At 40.9% G+C, this 21,234-nt stretch overlaps 1 protein-coding gene across 1 annotated transcript; it reads left to right on the top strand.

Annotated features, from left to right (window-relative positions):
• The first annotated feature begins 2,034 nt into the window (after window positions 1–2,034).
• LOC131231111 (stem-specific protein TSJT1) lies at window positions 2,035–20,786 on the top strand. The gene is made up of 5 exons (XM_058227203.1): window positions 2,035–2,296; window positions 3,553–3,793; window positions 18,149–18,269; window positions 20,241–20,350; window positions 20,459–20,786. Exons 1-5 carry the CDS (start codon window positions 2,094–2,096, stop codon window positions 20,492–20,494), a joined length of 711 nt encoding a protein of 236 aa, XP_058083186.1. The 5' UTR covers window positions 2,035–2,093; the 3' UTR covers window positions 20,495–20,786.
• Window positions 20,787–21,234: the final 448 nt, after the last annotated feature.

The following is a 21,234-nucleotide window of genomic DNA, read 5'->3' as shown; positions in this document are numbered from 1 at the left end:
TGAATAAAACGTGGAATTTGATGGGAAATATACTAAACAACATACTCTTGTAGAGCTGGTAATATCTTTACTGCCAATACCTATTAGAATGAAATTGCACCAGGTTAAAGATCCACAATTGAATATAGAGGGTAAACATATAAAAAATAAAAAGCATTCTTACTTGTAGAGGAATGAGGCAACCACATACAGTGTACCGAGGGGTACTTGATGCGGCAACGCCTGATTCTATTCCTTGCGACATTGTATAGTATCCCAAGCTACCCCAAGGATAGCTATAGAAATCATCTAGCGAGTCCACCAGGTGAATATAATCCATATTGCACATGGTTTTCGATTCGGTTCCCCTGAGAAAGAACTCTACAACCAGGAGTAGGGCAACCTTCATGACATCCTCATGCTTAGTGGTGTCAACTAATCTATCAAACACATCTATTAGGTCCTTCTTTAATAATGGATATTGCTTGAAGTATTTGTCTCTTAATGTACTCGTAGTACAATAATTTTTCGGTACAGTAAGATCTCCAGTCTTAAGGCCCGTAATGAGAGCGAAGTCCTTCTCAGTAAACTGCACTCGTCTCCCCCTGATCTCAAATACTAGATCACCTTTATACCATTGAAAAAGAAGGTGAAATAGAGCCCCTAAAAATCTAAAGGATGTAACATGTAATAGAAATGAAAAAAGGGATTGGCTAAACAAATTTAGCCGACTATCGTGTTTTTCCAATCCACCCTTCACCTTTTCAAACCACCATTTCAGTGTACACCTAGAGGTTGGGTTGAGGATTACAATAGAATATTTGTCACCTACAAAGATGAAATTGAAAAATATATTAAACATAAACATAGTATACAAAATCAGATATAATTGAAAACAATGTAGCATTTCATGAATTTGAACAAGGTTCATATGAAATAAAGATAGAAATTGAGTGAGGAAATATCAGAAATTGTGCCGAGTTCTCGACCAAAATAAGTGAGGCAAACATGAAATTGAGCAGGTTAAACTAGATAATTGAGTGGGGCAAACTAGATATTCAGCGGGGCAAACTAGATATTCAGCGGGGCAAATGACAATTCAGCAGGGGACACTAGAAAACAGCGGGGCAAATTGGAAATTGAGCAGGGCAAACTGAAAGTTGAGCCGGTCAAACACGAAATTCAGCGAGGCAAACATGAAATTGAGCGGGGCAAGCTTGACATTCAGCGGGGCAAACTAGAAAATCAGCGGTGCAAATATGAAATTGAGAAGGGCAAACTAGAAAATCAGCGGGGCAAACTTAACCAATAATTTCATGGCTTGACCCCAAAAATCTAAACATATCCAATGTTCAAATGGACCACACCACATGATAATTTTGAATTGAACTTCTATTGTTGATCATTTCTTAGGGGCCATGAAAGTTTTGGATCAAGCTTATAATTGTATTTTCTATTAATCCATGTTTGTATGATCTTATGAACAGGTTTGATAACAAATAAACATCACTGTTGGGCCTACTGTGGTTTGAATGGTGGAAATCATTATCCACACTGTTTCCCATGGTATGATCCACTTTGATCTTTTCATATGTTTCAATTTGGGGATCAACTCCTTAAATTAGATAGATAAACGGATGGACAGTGTGGATATACTACATACATTCAATGTGGGCCAACAGAGTTTAAAATATACCTATGGTGCGTGCTTTCTTCACTGGACCCACCATTTTCGGAAGATGGTGTGATTGTTGATGTGCAAGAAGAAGGATGCACTCTAATGCTATTAAGAAACCGGTAATGAAAGCAGCAGTGAAACCAGCAGTGGAAAGGGGCGAAAGCAACGGAAGCAGCGGTGGAAAGGGGAGGGAAAACAAAAGAGGGGTATTTTCGGCCTCATTTTCGGCGTCCGTACGTGGAGGTCTAAGTTTGTATTGTTTCAAAAAAACCATTGGATAAAAGGTGGGGTCCACAGTCGCAAATTTCTCGTGCTAAAATTCGAAGGAAAATGTCCATTTTACCACTGCTATTCCCTATAAAATTGAAGTAGCTGTCTTCCCGAAACCTCTCGTCTCCTTTTACTGAGAGAGAGAGACACACACACACACACAGAGATGCTGGGGGTTTTCAGCAGCGCGATCGTAACGCCGCCGGACGAGCTGGTGGCCGCCGGCAGCCGGACGCCGTCTCCGAAGATGACAGCAACGGCATTAGTCGACCGTTTCCTGGAGAACAGCCCCTCCGCCGTGTCCGTACGGATGGGTGATCATGGCCATCTGGCCTACACCCACCATCACGAGTCCCCCCTCCAACCCAGGTATAGATTCCAGTGCATGGTGGATCGTACGCGTGCAATTAATCTTCCGTATATAGACGCTTCTGCACTTCGATCCACACCGTTCAAATCATTGTGTCCGTTGTTGATTGCGCCTGGCCCATGGTCACACTGATAAGAAGATTTCAACTGTCCGATTTGGGCTCTTGAATTCAGACAGTGGACCAATTTCATATGACCATCCTTTTGATATCCACCATACATACCATCCAGAGGAAAAAAAAAAAAAAAAAAACCATCTATAATATACGCGCGTACGATCCATCTTAATCTGCCGGAATACAGTATAATATTCTGGCAGGTTAGAGTGTGACGTACGCACGCATCTTCTTTCGACGTGGAAAAATCTGGACCGTCCACGTAATGATTTCCGAGCAGTAACCATCGAATTCGTTACGTGAAATGGACGGCTGAATAAAATAATAAGCTTCTCATGTTCCGAAATCCCAGAAATCGCGGTCGGCCGATCATGGTGATTTCTTGCCTATGCAACATCTATGATGAATCTCATATTTTGTACGGTTCGGATTGATGTAAGAGCTACGTCTATCTAGCGAATGTGTACGGCGTAACTTACTCTGCCAGACAGCAGCCCACGCCATGTTATTACTCAGCCGCCCGAGGATGGCTGGCGGGCACTCATTTGTCCAACTAACAAACCAGATTCCAGAGTCGTACTTTATTTTGGGAGAAAACTAAGATGCAGATTGCCTGCGACAGAAAGCTAAGTGGGGCCCACCATGATGTTTGTTCCACGCCGTCCATCTAGTTTCCGAGATCATGTTAAGGATATGAGCCCAAAACTGAAGCAGATCCAAAACTCAAGTGGGCGCACGACAGGAAACAGTAAGGATTGAACGTCCACCGTTGAAACATTAGTGGGCCACATAAGTTTTGAATCAGTCTAAAATTGTTTGGTTTTCATCTCATCCCAGTAGGAATGACCTTACAAAGGATATGGATGGCATATAAACATCACAGTGTTCCCCAGGCAGGTTTCAACGGTTGTATTTCCGTACCCACTTTCCCCTGTTGTTCATCCCACTTGAGTTTTGGGTCTGCCTCGATTTTGGGTCCACTCCAGAACATGATCTGGCAAAACGGATGGACGGATGGATTTCACACAAAGCATCACGGTGGGTCGCAGGCAAAGTACCCTTTTTTTTTTTTTTTGGGAGATTATATTAGCATCTAATACATAGGGGTATTTTGGTAAATTGGGATGGTGAACGGTGCAGATCATTTGCGGTGAAGGACGAGATATTCTGCCTGTTTGAAGGGATGCTGGAGAACCTAGGGAGCCTGAGGCAGCAGTATGGACTGTCAAAGAGCGTGAATGAGGTGGTGCTGGTGATAGAGGCGTACAAAGCACTTCGTGATAGGGCACCCTACCCTCCAAACCGCGTAGTGGGCCATCTCGTCGGGAATTTCGCCTTTGTCGTTTTCGATAACTCCACTTCCACTCTCTTCGTGGCTACTGTAAGTCGTCCTTTCCTTCTCTCTCATCCCTTTCTATCGCTCGTGTGCACTTGGACCGTGCAACACGTGTATGAGATCTGCATCCGCTCATCATTTTAGAGACTTGTGGGGTTGGGAATGTCTGATGAAAGGGTGAGATGTCCCGCATGTGCGCCTTGTCGACTATCGTGAGACGAGTATACTCGATGGTGCGGAGCTTTTGAAACTGATTTCTTTGTTTTCTTTCCCCCGCATCGTGGCGAACGCACCTTGAAAGTCACGACCACTTAAAGCTGCCACGTGGAACGGTGCGTTTAAGTAGCCTGCGGGATTAGCTACTAACAGGTTGAGTAGCGAGACTCGCAACTGAAGTGACGTCACCAAGTTCTGTGGGCCCCACTATGATGTATGTTTTGTATCCACACCGTCCATCCATTTGGAGAGATCATTTTAGGACATGAGCTAAAGAACGAGTCGGATCCAATGCTCTACTGGACCCCACCACAGAAAACAGTGGGGAGACTGATGCCCACCATTAAAAACTTCGAAGGGCCACGAAAGTCATCGATCAAGCTGATATTTGTGTTTTCCATTATTTCATCTCTTTCATGTCTGCGTCAACTTATGAACAGGTAGGATCTCAAATAAACATCATGGTGGACCTTAGGAAGGTTCCAAGGGTGGGCGTTACTCTCCCACTGTTTTCTGTGGTGGGGTCCACTCTAGATTTTCATCTGTCTCCTTCTTTGGCTCATTCTTTAAAATAATCTCTCCAAATGGATGGACGGTGTGGATGCAGCATATGCATCATGGCGGGCCCACAGAACTTGGTGACGTCACTTCAGTAGAGTCTCGCTGCTCAACCGGTCACTAGCTAATCCGCGTCCGTTGCTGTGACTTTTAAAATGGAATGCTGACCATTTGGCCGTGAATTCCGGAAACGGATTGGCTACTCCCCCTACCACCAGCCATTGTCTGGTGATCGGTGCTATGTGGGCTCCACCATGATGTATGTGTTTCATCCATGCCGTCCATCTATTTATCTATATCATTTTATGGTATGAAACCAAAAATGAGCTATATCCCAATCTCAAGTGCACCACATTACAGGAAACAGTGTTGAATGAACGTGGACCATTAAAAACTTTTTGGGGGCCATAAAAGTTTTGGATCAAGCTGATCTTTGTTTCTACCTGTCATCTGGGTCCGTATGACCTAATCAACAGATTCGATGTCAAATAAACAGTACAGTGGGCCTTAGGAGGATTTTAATGGGTAGGAAGATTTTAATGGTGGATATCCCATCACTATTGTTTTTCTGTGGTGTGGTTCACCTGGGATTTAGATCCCGCTCATTTTTGAGATTAAGCCCTAAAATAATATGTAAAATGAATGAACGGAATAGATGAAACACATACATCATAGTGGGGCTCATATAGCACCGAACAGCAGCCACCGTGCTGGTGGCAGGGGGAGTAGCCAATCCGTTTCCGTGAATTCCGGGGAAGTAGATCCGGTACTACCAGCCTTAGGCTGGGCTCTGAACGGCCCACCGTGATACACGGGATTATCCGCACCGTCGTGTTGGTCGCTTGGTTTGTTTTGCAGTGCGCGAGCGTGCTAGAATTAATCTTGTGGCTTGACCAAACCGATCAACTTTGACCCAAGTGTCAAAATCAGTAGATGCGTTTGTTCAATATAAACATAAACGTGTATGATCAAATTCTGAGAAGACCGGTCGCTTACTCAACCACTTGCAAAAGTTCATAACGATGATCTGATGATAATTGGAAGGTGGGTTCTTCCTCCGAATATGGGTTATTTTTTGCCTTCCATAAGAAAGGATTTTTAGAATAATGATACAAATCAAACAAAAGGAAAAACCCACACTACGTTGCTAGGAGCAATTGCAAGAATGTGTCTCTTAAAAGAACTGCTTGATATTGGATAGAGAACAAATCTAGCGTATGAGCGTATATTTGGATTACAACTAAAGATTATAACTAAGAATTACCACTACTTCTAGGATAAGCTAAGATAAAAGATAAATTGATTGATTTGATTGATCGTTGTTGGTTGTTTTTGAGATATTTGAGATTGGTTCTATTGATTTCCTCTTTTATTTATAGAGTTTTGTTGCAGCTTATTCTTGCATATCCTTCTACCATGACCGCAACAGTTATGATAGTCGAAAAGTCGTTCTAGATCATTTTCTTATCTAGATCATTCTTTTATGATTGTTCCTCTTCCGCTCGTCCAAGCTCTGCTTGGTTGTTAATCATTCATCGGCCACACATTGGCCGCATTGCTTTCGAGTTGAACCATTGCCATGTAGTCTTCCAAATCCTTCTGTCTTTCTTGATACATTTCCATCTATCTGTTCTATTTCTAAACACCTCTCGGCTGCTCGTTTCATTTTTGTTGGTCAAAGCTTTGTTGTCCTTGGTCGCCTTTTATATCTTAAACAACTCAATTGCGTTTTTTGTATATCGACCACAACACTCCATCGACCATCTACTGACATGTAGAACTAGATTTACGCTAGTTGTAATCCCATAAGAAGCACTCTAAATGTTTGAAGATCTTTTTATCTACTTCTTATACTTCATGCAATGCCACATGTCACCCTCCTATTGGCTTTCTCATAATAACCAGAAATAAGTACAACACAACACGTCCATCCATTTTTCCTTATTATTTCAAGACATGAGCACAAAAATGAGTCAAATCCAAGGCTTAAGTGGACCACATCGAAGGAAACAGCATGCCTACTGTTGAAACCTTTATAGGGATCAATCCATGTTAGGTAGATACAGACGAAACCTAACCAGGGGAAACAGTGGGATAAAGATGTCCACCAGTGATTTTTTTTTTTTGGAGCCCATCTTGATGTTTATATGCCATCCAACCTGTTCATAAGCTAACTCCGACCTAGACAAAAGGTAAATAAAAATATCAGATTGATCTAAAGCTTCCGTGGCACGTGGGAAGTCTTGAATGGTGAGCATTCAATCCCCATTGTTTCGTGTCGTGTTGTCTACTTAAGCTTTGAATCTACCTCGTGTTTGGGACTCATGTCTCAAAATTAACCGGTGAAATGGATGGATGGAGTGGACATAACACATACATCATGGTGGGCCCACAAAGCTTAGGGCTGGTGGCAATCCCCCTCCAAGCCATTCAGAGATGGAACCCCTACCATGTTGCAAATTCCACACGGATTGCTTCTGACCCCGTCTGTCTTTAGCCATGAACAGGCACATCTATGTGGGGGCCACTGTGATGTATCTATTTATCCACGTCGTCCATCCCTTTTCTCTAATCATTTTAAGATGGGCCTCCAAAAATGAGGCAGATCCAATGATCAAGTGGACCACACCATAGATGACTCTTGCATTTTTTGCAACTTTCATTTAATGCTTTGTACATTTAATGCAGCCCAAGCTTATTATTTGGTGTGGTCCACTTGATCGTTGGATTGGCCTCATTTTTGGGACCCACTTTAACCTGATCGGAGAAAAGGATGGACAACATGGATAAACAGATACATCATAGTGGGCCCGACATAGATGTGCCCATTCATGGCTAGAGATGGGCGGGGGTAGGACACAATCCGCGTCCATTCCACATGTGTGTAGATCCATGCAAATCCATGCACATCCATACATGGGCACACATGCAAATATGGAGCTCATGCACGGCATCTAAGCTTTCCACTAGGTTGGAAATGATTCTTAGATCCTTTGCCAAAACATCAGATACTTCACCCAGTTGTCCCCTTTTTTTTTCAGTTTCAATTTTGGTCAAGTGATTTGTGCGGGTGTGCCAGAATTGACTGTACAACTCAATTCAAGTCGAACAGCTATGACCCCAAGTGCCAAGATAGGCAGATACGTCGGAAATCAACCGTATATGACCGAGATTGAATAAGTTCGGTCGCCTATTCAGCCACTTGCATAGTGTTGCTTAAGATGATCAAGTGATTATCAGAGGGTGGGGTTGTCCTCTGAAAATGGGTTACACCTCTACCTTTTGTACAAAAGGACTTTTCCAATAAAAATAAAATAAAAAAGGAAATTCTTACAGTCAGCTATAGAGAACAACTGCAGAGTACATTTATGAACGGAGAACTTTGCTTGATACTCGAACTAAATCCAGTGTGTGTGTGTGAGTATAAACTCAAATTATAGCTAAAGTTAACAGCTACTTGGTTATTGTTACGGATTACACTAAGGAATGTAAATGGCTGATAATGTTGATTACACTAAGGAATGTAAATGACTAATAATGTTAAGGAGCATAAGATAATTGAAAGATAAATTTGATTTGGTTTGGTTGGTATGAAACGTCTTCTTCTGTTGAATTCCTTTATTATTTATAGCCTTATACTGATCATCTGGATGCTTCACACATTCTGACGGTTGCTATAACCATTTCAGCATGACTAATCTTCTGGAGCCCCCTTAAGCCTGCCATTTGTCCTGTAACTACCCCAAGCTTCTTTATCGAATCAACCACATTCCGCTTGGTCACCCTTACTTTATGGATGACGTGACATCGCTCGGCTACCCTTACCTTGTAGTCTCACAAGTTTCTAGGGAGGGATACCGTGGTGTAGGCCATTACGAGATGTAAGTGACTAAGGTTTTCAACACTGGAGCTCTAAAGCATATTCGAACTCCTCTGTATCATCACATGTTGCCGTCGTAGCCTTGCCTTTGGATCTTACTTTGCTAGAGCAATCGGGGGAAGATGCCCATAACCCTCACAGTTGTAACATTGGACTAGCTTAGGTGGTTTAACAAATTTTCCTCCACACTTATCAACCATCTTATCCCTCTTGTCATAACTCTTCCCTTGACTCAATTCGAAGAATTTCTTGAATTTTCTTTCAAAATGCTCATCATCATCCTCATTATCACTATCACTATCAAATTTGACTGTCTTAAGCCTATGTGAGTACCTATGAGATGTTTTGAGGATGGCATGTTTCTTTGCTCCAAAGGGGATCTTAAAGTGTAGTTTATATGTTTGTAGGGAACCTAAGAGTTCCTCTATTGTCATCTCATTTATGTTCCTACACTCTTCTATCGAGGTTATCTTGGGAGTAAACTCATTCGGTAGAGATCTAAGTATTTTCCTACATATACGCCCTTCTGAAATCCTCTCTCCCAAACCCCACATGGAATTGTAAATATCATTCAGTCTATAGTAGAATTCCATGAAAGTTTCAAACTATTTTATTTTAATATTTTCAAAATGGCTCATTAAGATCTGAAGCTTCGATCTCTTTACTATACTAATTCCCTCATGGGAGACTTCCACTACGTCACATGCTTCCTTTCCTGTTTCACATGTACATAAACGTTTAAATTTATCGGGGAAAACCTCACAATAAATAGCATTAAAAGCTTTAGCATCATAGGTATACTGCGCTTTCTCATCGACACTCCATTTGGATTTATCGTTGGGGGTGCTAATGGTTTTACCATCAACCATGAATTGTTCCATGAGCATCATCTATTCTTGTTTGTCAATTGCCCGAACCATAGGGTCAATAGATTTTAGAAAGACCCTCATCCTATCCTTCCAATAAGTGTAGTTAGACCCGTCAAAATAAGCGTAGTTAAGCCCTTCAAAAGTTGCTTGCTCTGATATCAATTGAAATTGCATGTGGTGGGCCCACGGGCTATGCACAGAAGCTTGGCAGAGCTTAGGAATGATGGCTATGTCCTAGAGGGGGGGTGATTAGGACCAATAAAAATTTTAGCCAAATAAAAACAATTACTTAACTTAAACTAAGTAAAGCAATTTAACATTAAGGCTTCCAAGCCATTAGTGGGTCAATCACATATTCTACAAAGGATGTGGTAATAAGCAACTAGTATATAAATGATAGTGTACTTGTGTGTGTGGGATGTGCTACCTACCAACTCCTAACATTCATCTAATCATGATTACATATAATTAAACATTCATCACATAAGCATAATGAAACAAGTACTCAAAGACAATCTCAAACACAAGCATGTATAGTGGTTCGATTTCTTTACTCCACTCTCGGTGAACGCAATCAACCAGTGAGTATACTGGATTTCACTATCGGAGGTTTTAAATCAAGTTCACCTCTAACATTTACATCCTACACAAGAACTAGCCCTCTCAAGAGACTCTGCATGGTTTTCTATAGGGTTGCCACGAACGTTGGTCCTACACAAGAACTCACTAACGTACACTCCCACTAGAGGCTCCCGCAAGAGACTTGAGTTGGTTTTCTATCGGCTAACCAACAACCTCTATCCTAGTCTAAGGACCTACGTTTAATCCCGCTAAAGGCTCCCACAGAGACTAACATGTATACACCTATGCCCAGTGAATTCGACCCTGCACAAGAGCCTAGGTCCTACACAAGAACCTATCGAGTATGGGTCAAAAATCTTACCCTTAATCCTACACAAGAAAAGAGAGTATACGGACTCTTAAAAGTGACAACTTGTTGAGCTGAGCCTCTTTTGTAGTGTCGTCTCTGGTTACTTGATCGATGCTCTCCTGTGCTTCAATCAGCTCTACTTTGCTCCTCCGATCATGATGTCGATGCTTTGCTAAGGCTTCAGCTCCAAAATAAAACACCTTGCATTAATGCTCCTTTGAGGTGACCAAGGTGATGGGAGGTTTGATATAATCTCTTACAACTAATGAGAAGTTGTAATGCCTAGGGGATTCACCTAGATGAGTGTTCTAGAGGGTTTAAACAAGGATTTAACTATTATTTCAAGTATAATTTTTAGAACAAGGTGGAAATCAAGTTCATCTTCATCATTGAGGATGGAATTCTCTTTTAAGTGGTAAATCACAAGGAAGATAACTTAGATCTAATCGGTTTAGACGCTTGAGATGAGTGATATGATCATGGAATCACCTAAGCTTTTATCGCACCGAAAACCTATCAAAATGCCCAAGAACCAAATTCCCTATATATAAGGAGTTCGAGCTCCAACGATAAAAAGAAGGGCATATAACGACTCTATCGATGGCATCGAGCATGCTTTCAATGGTATCAAGAAAATAGAATTTACAGCTAAAATGTTGCTAGACAGTTTACGCATTACTACCCGATGCCATCAAGTGGTCTTTGATGGCATCAAGGAGACCCTTCGATGGGTCCTCGATACCATCGAGTAGCTTAGATAAATTATCAGTCTGCTGGATAGATCTGAGTTACCTACTCGATACCATTGAGGGGATCTTCAATGTCATCGAAGACCCCTAGAGGTCTGCTCGATGAGATCAAGCACCACTCGTAAGTCTGTTGTTTTGAGCAAACGATTTCACAACAGCTTAGCACCTCTTATAGCCTTATCATATTCCAATTAAGCTTTAAGGCTAAGGGATTATCAACAAGGCTTACCTATAAGGCTAAGGATCAGCTAGAGGTTGAAGGGGTTATTTTGGGTTAAGGGTTAGGGTCACTAAGGCATCACATTTACCTATTCTTTACTCCTTGATATTCATGTCCTCTTGTGTCTTCGGTATTCAGCTTCCAAGGGCTCAACCAACTACATGACACCTAGACTTACATGATTGACAACAAGATGCACAAATCAATGCACTAACACTCTCGGGCGAATATAATGAGTTGAAGAAATCTAATGCCGAGTTAGAGGATATGAGCATGTAGATTGTCACTCTGGAAGCACAACTAGAGGTGTTGAAGAGGTGTTTGAAAGAGAACAAAGCAGAGCGTGATCAAAGGAAGAGGGTGATTAGGGACCTGGCCGAATTTGCCAAAGCACGAACGAAAGCGATTGGCCAGGTTATGTGGATGGTTTTGAGGCATCAAGTTGTATTGTCCAGGAAGAAAGATAGACAGGAAAAAGTGAAGGATGCGATTTCTAGATTTTCTTCTTTTGAATTCTAACTTTCCTCCTATACATTCAACAATTAATGAAATTGGTCTCTGAGCCACCTTTGTTTTGTTTCCTCAGCTGTCGTTTACTTAGTATTCTCTTTTACTTTTACCATCCATAACTGACTTGATGATGTGGCATGCGAAAAATGAAGAGTCGTGCATTGCTTTAGCCGAAGTAACTTCCATGACGGCTACACATTTTTACTTCCCAAGAATACGAGGCATCATTGCATGCCATAACTGCCTACAATGCATTGAACGTAGGGGAGGGCATAATCGCCTATATAAATAGCACTCGACCCCATATTGCAACTCACTGAACACCCACATATTTCCCAAGAGCATCTTATCTTTGATTTACGAATATGGCTTCCAACTAACCCTCTTCTTCTTTCCTCAGTCAGGCTAAGGCCTACCTTAAAGAGATTCTTGATCTTGGCCTTGTTGATTATGGCCAGTGTTCCATTTTGTTTGACACTGCTCTCTTCATCAGTGATGCCTCTAATGCTTCCGATACTGACACGCCTCTTGGAGAAATTCTGAAGGTACTGAGGAAACTCTACTACCTTGGAGATAGATACTTCTAACTCGAATTCGAGTTGCGGAGGTTTTTTGAATATCTGAGACAACAAGCTTCTGCACAGGAAGAGTCTGACCTCATGGGTGATGCTTATAGGATAACGTGGAATGACCTTCTTCGCTAGAATAGGGTCTAACAATTCAACAAGACCCTGCTGTGAGTCCTTCATGCTCAACGCACTGAGCTTATGGATACATCAAGTAGAAGGATTGCGCTTATACCGCAAAGGATCCTGCCATCCTAGATGATCTTCTTTCCTTCTTGGACTCGCAGATTGCTGACTACCAGGCTTGGTCGCGCATGAGCCTTGCTGGCAAGAGAGAGGCGGAAGGTAGAGTTTCCTCAATCGGCAGTCGTGTCGATCAACACTTGTACTTCCTGAACATCTTCATGGATGAGGAGTCTCAGTGAGAGGGGCAAAAGGATACTCTAAAGGCCGATAAACTACGCATTGTTTAAGAGTTTGGGGAAATAAAGGCACCATATGCCTAATCAGCTCTTCTAGGCCAGTGGCCGTTCCTCTCTTCTTCTTCTTCTTCTTCTTCTTCTTCTTCTTCTTTTCTGGTGGTGTAACTCAGCTTGTGGCCCTTCTTTCCGTCAAAAAAATTGCTTTTTATCATTCTGCGCATCACACATGTATTACTACTTATTTGGTCGTATCGTTCCCACATAGAAGAATATTGTTACTGTTGCGATGTCAACTTTTGGCATTTCAGAACAGATGCCAAATAATGGAATTATCGTTATGATCACCCGCATTTAATCTAGGATACTTAGTCAATGAGAATCTTTCAACTATATGCACCATCAAATAAATGTGAAAAAAAGACCAAAATCATTGCGTTTATCGAAATTTACCTTATCGGCCGGTTCCATGCAGAGGAATGTTATCGTTGATTGGTCTGTTGACGATTCTAGACTTAATAAAATCGACCGATGTAGTACCACATTCCGAACTCGGCCACCATCAACACTTAGTAGTTTCTTCTTTCTTTTGTCATAACTACCTGGCTGATGGGGCACATGAAAAAGGGGAGACGTGCGCGCCATTTTTCAAGGAGTTGACATTTACTATGGGCAGTTGTGCATTCTAACTTCCTATGAATACGATTCAGCGCTGCAAACCTTAATTCCAACAGCCACGCTTATCAAATGTGGTCATTTAATGGCTCCAATGATGCTTTTAAAAGCATCATTCTTTCTTGATCTGCATCCTACACCTCCCTACTCGTTCCTTTACCTCCAAACTATCTACAAACTCAACCCCATGTCTTCCTCCATCTTCTACGCTCAATCTCTAATCTTTTTTAAGGAGATTCTCGTTGCGGGGATCGAGTATTTTTCTTAATATGCTCTCCTCCATAATGTCTATCCTTTTGTCAGAGATGCTACAGAGGCTTCAAACACTGACCCACCTTTGAAGGAACTTTTAGAGGTTCTGACCAAGTTCAACGTCTTGGGGACATTTACTTCAAGGCAGGTTTAGAGGTCCAAAAGTACACTGACCTGATGAGTGAGCATGTTGCTATTCATGCGGAGTCCAAAACCCTCTTCACCCCACTATGACACGGCATAGAACCATCGCCTACATTGGAACCGTCAACTTAAGTTCAACAAGGCAGTGCTATGAACGTTCCAAGTCCAACTCCAAGAACTGGCCAATGATCTTAATGAGACTAAATGTCTTTATCCTAGGAGGGATCACCCTAACTCTCGAGAGCTCATGGCCTTTGTAGAATCTCATATTGACCTTTACCAGGCTCAATCGCAAGAGAGCGTTGCCCGGAAGAAGGAAGCTGAAAGCGAGGTCACTGCAATCGATCACAACATCAATGAAGTACTGGCTTTCCTCGACTGCATTGCAGTTGGGCAGCAAGTTTGGAGGAGTCAGAAGAAGCAATCCGATGAGGCTAGAACATCCGCGCTCAAGGAGTTCGAAGAGATCAAAATAGCCTATACCTAAGCTGCTTGAAGCCCTTATCTTTTCTTATCACATTTTTTTTTTCTTTTCTTTTTTTGTATGGCTAATGGCCTAAATTCCTTCCTGCATCAATAAAGTCGTTTTTCTTTCCATGATTAGTGGCAGGACATTTCTTGGTTACCACTTTTTGTTACTTGACCCGACCTTGCACTACCTCCCATAAAGAAGAGTAGTAAGTTTTCAAAAATCAGCCGTTAATTGGAGTTCTTACAACTTTTCCATCCTTGTCGCGCAAGACATAGGCTCCACCCTAAAGAACTTGGGTGACAATGTAGGGCCCATCCCAAGTAGGCGATCATTTCTTGCCGAAGGACTTCCCTTTCACTCTTTTTTTATATGCCTGAGCGACTTTGTCCATGTTGGCAACGATAGAGTCTAAGGCTCTCATGCGGGTCTCGTCTAACCTTTCGAACTCAACCATTATGGCCTCCGTGAACTCGGGAGGGGTCAACTTAGCTTGGTGTGCGACCCTTAACGATGGTACAATGACTTCCTCGAGTACAACTGCATTATGTCCATAAGTTAACGCAAATGGACTCATTCCAATATTGGTGCAGGGTGAATTCTTGTATGCCCAAAACGCCTCAAACAATTTTGTATGCCATTCATGGGAATTCCTTTTGATCATATTCCTCAATATATTCTTTATCACTTTGTTACTAGCTTTGACCTGACCATTTGCTTGTGCATAATATGGCGTTGAGTGTAGGAGTTTGATTTTGTATCTGTCAGCTATTGCCTTGGACTTCTTTTTCTGGAAAATGCCTCTCCTTGATCCATAGTGATTGATTTGGGAATTCCAAACCTATAAATGATATGAGTTTCGATGAAATTGATAATCTCCTTGTGGCTAATTCCTTTCATGGGCCTCGCTTCCACCCATTTAGTGAAATAATCAGTAGCTACAATGATGAAAGAATCCATGCACGATGAGGGTGGATGAATTTGTCGTATCAAATCGATCGCCCATCCTCAAAAAGGTCATGGCTTGATAATTAGATGAATCTTGGCTGCGGGCACGTGCTGTGTCGGTCCGTTTTTCTGTCATGCCTTGTACCCTTTTTTGGCATATTAAATACAATCGGCCATCATTGTTGGCCAGAATTATCCATAACACCTGAGCATAACCCTCATTTTCTTCCTGACCTAATGAGCTCCACACAACCCTTCATGGACCTCACCCATAGCCATCGTGGCTTCTTTTTTAGCTAAGCACCTTACTAGCATGCTATCAACCCCTTTTCGGTACAACTCATTGTCAATCATGACATAATTGACGACCAATCTTCTTATATCTCTATTAGCCTTAATCTGCGGGCTTTAAAGATAACCCATAAGCGAAGCTCTCCAGTCATCCTATTCTATCTCGACCTGGCATAGTTCCATAATTATTCCCCTCTCAAAGACTGAGGGTAAGGATCTCCTTTGCACCATGACTGTCCTTTTGGCCGATCCTTTCAAGATGTCCAGTCCTGCAGCCATCTGTGCCATTTCATTGGCGTCCATGTTGTAATCTCGAGTTATGTGCATTAATTCTACCTCATTAAAATTGTCCATCATTTGGGATGCCAAGGCGTAGAATGGTAACAGTGTCGGGTTTGTGCACTTGAATAGTCCCGCCATCTGATTTATCACCAATTGCGAATCTCCCACTATTGTCACGTTTCGCGCGCCTAGTTCCATCAGTAATTCTAGACCAATTATCATAGCCTCGTACTCGGCCTGATTGTTGGTGCATTTGAATTCTAACTGGAATGTGAATTCTTGCTTGTTTCCGTTTGGTACGATTGGGATAATCCAAGCTCATGCGGCTTTATGGGTCTTCGAGCTATCAAAAATCAGCTTCCAGGCTTTATGGGTCTTTCAGAACTATGCATGACTCACATCTGAACTCTCCTTAATCTAGATGGCTCATGAAATGAAACCCAAAATTAATGAATTGTCCAGAGAGACATTTTGACCGTCATGGCATCTAAAACACCTATGCACATTGTCTTCCCATGTGACCAAAAACTACCAAAGTGAGCATCGGCTCTCCACCTTTTCCTGTGGTGTAGCCCACCAGAGTTGTGGAACGAGCTGATTTTTTTGGTGTATGGGGTGCATGGTGGAAGGGGGAGGAAGAGATCACCTCTTGTTCCTCTAATCCTTGAATCCACAAAGTTTTTTTAAAAAATAAAAAATAAAAAATCTCTAGCCGAGAATATTATTGAGAATAATGAATAAAGTTTCTTTACAAAGTAATTGATATAGCTTATATAAGGCCTTAAGCCCTAAATTCATCACTTTTCAAAATAGTAAACTTTCTCAAAATAGTAAAGGCGTTAATCCTGTCCAAACTCTCGGCTTAAAACAAAGACTTTTAACTGATCCCAACAGTGTTACCTAGACATGAGGCATGGGTGCCAAGTGCCAACTTGTCGTAAGTGTCCGGCACGACCAACTTTAAGAATCTAAGCACGAGGACTTTTCTGTACACAAATAAATAATGATTTAAGTAAATAAATAAAATTAAATAAACAATGAAAACATTAAAGATGAGTGAAATTGGAAAAAAATAATAATAATAACATAGTTTCAATAGAAAAAATTGCTTGTAGTTCAAAGTAACAAATAACTAATCAACAAAACATCATAAATCAAGGATACAATAGTTCTTATGAACATTACTTGTTTTGTTAAAATATTAGAACTGAAACAAAAGAGCAAATGAACAAAACAGACAACAAGGGAAGCATTTTTTTATTGCTTGTGGATCCTATAATGGAAAATGAACTGGAATCTAGAGAGAGAGAGAGAGAGAGAGAGAGTGTGTGTGTGTGTGTGTGTGTGTGTGTGTGTCCTTCCAAGTAATCTTCAAGCACAAGAGAATGGAGGAAGATCAAGGGCTAAGAGTGAGAGATCTTTGGCTTGACAAAAAAATCGAGGAAGGTGAAACGAAATCTTTGTACAGAAAAATGTTTGGACACCTCACTTAAAGTGTCCAACACTCCGCACTTCTCAACAACATCTCTAGGATAAAAATAGTAAGTTTTGACTTTGAAACTCATACTTGACTACTAAAATGATTGAACTTTTCAAAACATTTGGGGGCAAGCCTTTGGCATTGGTCATGATATAGAGTTCGCCGCCGATAGCTTTCGAACTACATATCATATGCATGAAATGAATAACCAGTCACAAAAGTATGGCTGTTGGAAGCTATAGTGCATGCCAGACCCTAGATCGAACTTTTTGTCCCAATTTCTCTCAATCCTGGCCAAGCATGAGATTGTCCTTGACAAATTTTAGGGTGCAGTTGATGGACAGCATGGATTTCCATGTTACATCAGGGTTTGGGGCTCACTGAGGTTGACACTATCCCTAATCAACATCATTAGATCAAAACCCTTTTCTTTTTCCAAATCTTTTATAAATTATCCATCTTTTTGAGGGCTATTGATTGATGTACTTATCCCTCACTTTTTTACACAACCTCCCTTTTTTGGGTATTAAATTAGTACCCTCTACTACTGATATAAATTAATGTTCCTCAGGTTGTGGTATCGAACTGGATTAGGTACTACAAAGTGTGAGTCAACTCGGACAAGTTGTATCAGACTCCTCGGAGTCTTAAACCATGAATCTAGGCCTAAAAAACCCCAGGTCAGGCTCGTTGATGTCCCTAGGTGAAAGAAACCAAAAGCATGTGTTGATTGGTCCACCAAAGGTCATCCAGGTATCTTGGTGAATGCTGAATGCACCCTTACTTGTGGTTAGCATTCATCAAAGGGAGGGAGTTATATGGAAATGCAGAAAAGTATAAGACGCTATATTTCAAAAAAAAAAAAAAAACTTTCATTTTTTTTTTTTTTTTTTTTTTGTTTTTTCCTTTTAAGGGAACAAGAAATATTTGTTGTGTTACAGGATCAGCATGGAAAGGTACCTCTTTTCTGGGGGATCACTGCAGATGGATTGGTCGCATTTGCAGATGACGCGGAATTACTTAAAGGAGCATGTGGCAAATCACTTGCTCCTTTTCCTCAAGGTAACCATCATCGTCATTGTCATGTCGTCTTTATCATGGCAATTTATTTATCACAAGTTCAGTGATCACCACCTATAATTTTATTAAGTGAATCAAAAGGAATACAACTGGAGGGGACTAGACCAGAACTGTCACTCAACGTCATCAAACCAGAACATGAGGATATATAATCTATCAGGAAAAAAAAGAAGCTAAACATGTCTCCCACTTGTTAGATGAGCTGGTAGAGACAGTGTAGTGTGTGTGAGTGATACAGGTTTCAATCCCTGATAGTGTTATCTTTCAAAAAAAGAGAAAAAATTAAAAATAAAAGTAGCCAAACATGAATCACGAGGAAGATTCTGGAGATAAGAAAAGCTACAACTCGTGGAAGAAGAAAATGCGTGAATCACCAAACAGTCGACCACCGAATTTCCTTGTCTGAAATCAATCATAGGAGTCCATCACCAAAGAGTCCATTTTATTTCATCACCACCAAAATCAATCATAGGAAAATCCCTTATTGATTTGTTTACACTCATTTCCTATTTTGGGAATTGAAACAGTACATTGCTGTCAACACCATCATTATCTTAACCTTATCTGAGTTATTTGGAGTCAGCTGTACTAATCCTATTTTACCAATCATTCTCAAGTAAACAAGCCTTCATTCTTTGCAAAATTACCAAGAAATCGTGGTAATTGAACCATATTTCTAAAAACTTATTTCCCTGATATATGAGCTTACAATAGGTGAATCGGAAAGTTTTGGTACAACTACTCGTGTCGTTGGGCACCGAAACCGCAATGTATCAGGCGACATGTACCAGGCAATACGTATTGGTTTTGGATGATACTCCGAACGATGATCACGTATGCATGTCCTACATGTGTAACCCAAATCAGGCATGTTCACTCACTAGGTGTGTCACAATCTATGAAAAAATTGAACGCTGAGCTAAAACTTGGCTGATTATTTATAAGCAATCAGCCTAGTTCTAAAATTGTTGACCACAGGACCGATTCCAAAAAATTTTCAGTAAGCACATCTGAAGGGTCCAAGGTACACGATTAATGGATTGGATCTCTCACCCATGTGCCATGCTGGCATGTAAATGGGCTGCCTTACTGACACAGGGAGGGACGTAATGAGGTCGATCACCATCTTCCTCAGGGAATAACTACTCCAAAATCCATGGAGCTCTCTGGACTCCTCACTGAGCTTCCTCAAATCCACGAGGGATAAAAATATAAATAATTTCTAATAAATTTGAAATAAATTGATTGATGATAAAAAATGAAATTACAATCCTTTAAATAATGCGCTCAAACCTAGTATGGAGTTTTGGACAACTCCCTAAAAACGTGACTTACTATAAATAGTAAACTTACTATTTATAGACGGTCACCATTCCTACTGGACTTCATGGTTTTCAGCCAAAAATAGTTAGTGTCCAATTTAGCCTAACCACATTGTTCTCCTAACTTTTCTAAGCCTTTTTCATGTTGGCCATGACTCCAACTCAAAGGATCAAAAGTTATACGCGAACTAAAACTTACTATTTATAGTAAAAACGAAAATAAAAGGGACTTCTGACTGTTGATCTGATGGAATTTCGCAAATCCAGCGTGGGCAACCCAGCATATCAGGGTTGGCTGGCTAAAGTAGCTTCTCCTACCCCCAAAATAATATATGACATGTCCAAAAACTCATCCTGGTTTGCGAGAAACGACTGTTTTAAGGTTCTGACGGTCTGGATCATTTCCGCCTCCAATCGGACCTTCTCTGGTCCATCTTTGCCATGAAAGTTTCTGCGACCCACTTTACATCACTTACACATGATTTATCACCTTCTTACTCCACATATGCTACTATGGATGGTTGCCAGTGGAACAACATGATCATGATAACAACAATGCCCAAAGTTCAAAACTTATTATCTTGGAAACTATCATGGACCACTCAGTTTCCTTTTGATGTTGTAATTGCAGGATGCTTCTTCCTGTCAGCCCTTGGAGAACTGAAATGCTATGAGAATCCGAAGAACAAGGTCACCGCCGTTCCTGCAGATGATGAAGAGATATGTGGTGCAACTTTCAAGGTAATGACTCCGAAGAATGCACATTAATGGCTGATTAAGAATTATATTAACCTTACATATCCAACTAATCCAAGAGTAATGGCTTTGAGATTTTTGGTGACTTTAAAGGTGGAAGCGGAGCCGGTTTTTGCAGCTATGCAGTAGGAGTGTACTGCTCAGTAGTTGTCATGCATGTAGCATGAGTTTGTGTTGTTAGGTGAGTCTATTACCCCAATGTACATACGAATTGTAGCCCTAATAAGCTGGTAATGTGCTTGAAATATGTAAACATGACTTTGTTTCCTTTTACTCAAAGAAAATACACCTTTTCCTTTTAAAAAAATTGTCAATGGATGCAATACGATGGCTAATATGGAACGACATTGTATATGACCGAATGCTGACCATGTGATTGTAACCATAAGAGAAACTTCAATGCTCTGCAGATTTTGATGGATGATATGCGTGCACTTAGAAATTACTTAGATATTGAATTTATGGCACTCAAGAAATTTAAATTAAACTGTCCAAATATGATTCCCATTTTAGATGTGCCATGGACTAAAAATTACACTTATTTGATTATCTTGCTATCAGGTTGGTGGACATTTATTGGACAGTTAAAAACGAGGTTTAAAGTATCATCTGAAACCAGTTCTTGTATTACCCAGGAATGATACAGCTGTATCGGCCCGTAACAGCCTGAAACAGGCCAATATAAGGGTGATACAGGGTTGTATTGTGGTCAACAATACCATACCCAATACACCCATTTAAAACCTTGGTTAAAAATGTAATATATCTGATGGTGTTGTTTCAACAAACATGTGTCCCTGAATTAGAGGTTAGAATTGTTCAACCAAACTGATCCTCAGACAGTAAGTTTATGAAAGTAGGTTCCACAA

The sequence above is a fragment of the Magnolia sinica genome, chromosome 17, assembly GCF_029962835.1.
Source record: "Magnolia sinica isolate HGM2019 chromosome 17, MsV1, whole genome shotgun sequence".
In the NCBI taxonomy this organism is placed as follows: domain Eukaryota; kingdom Viridiplantae; phylum Streptophyta; class Magnoliopsida; order Magnoliales; family Magnoliaceae; genus Magnolia; species Magnolia sinica.
The sequence above is the reverse complement of the archived record's forward strand: the minus strand, read 5'-3'. Positions and strand labels throughout refer to the sequence as shown.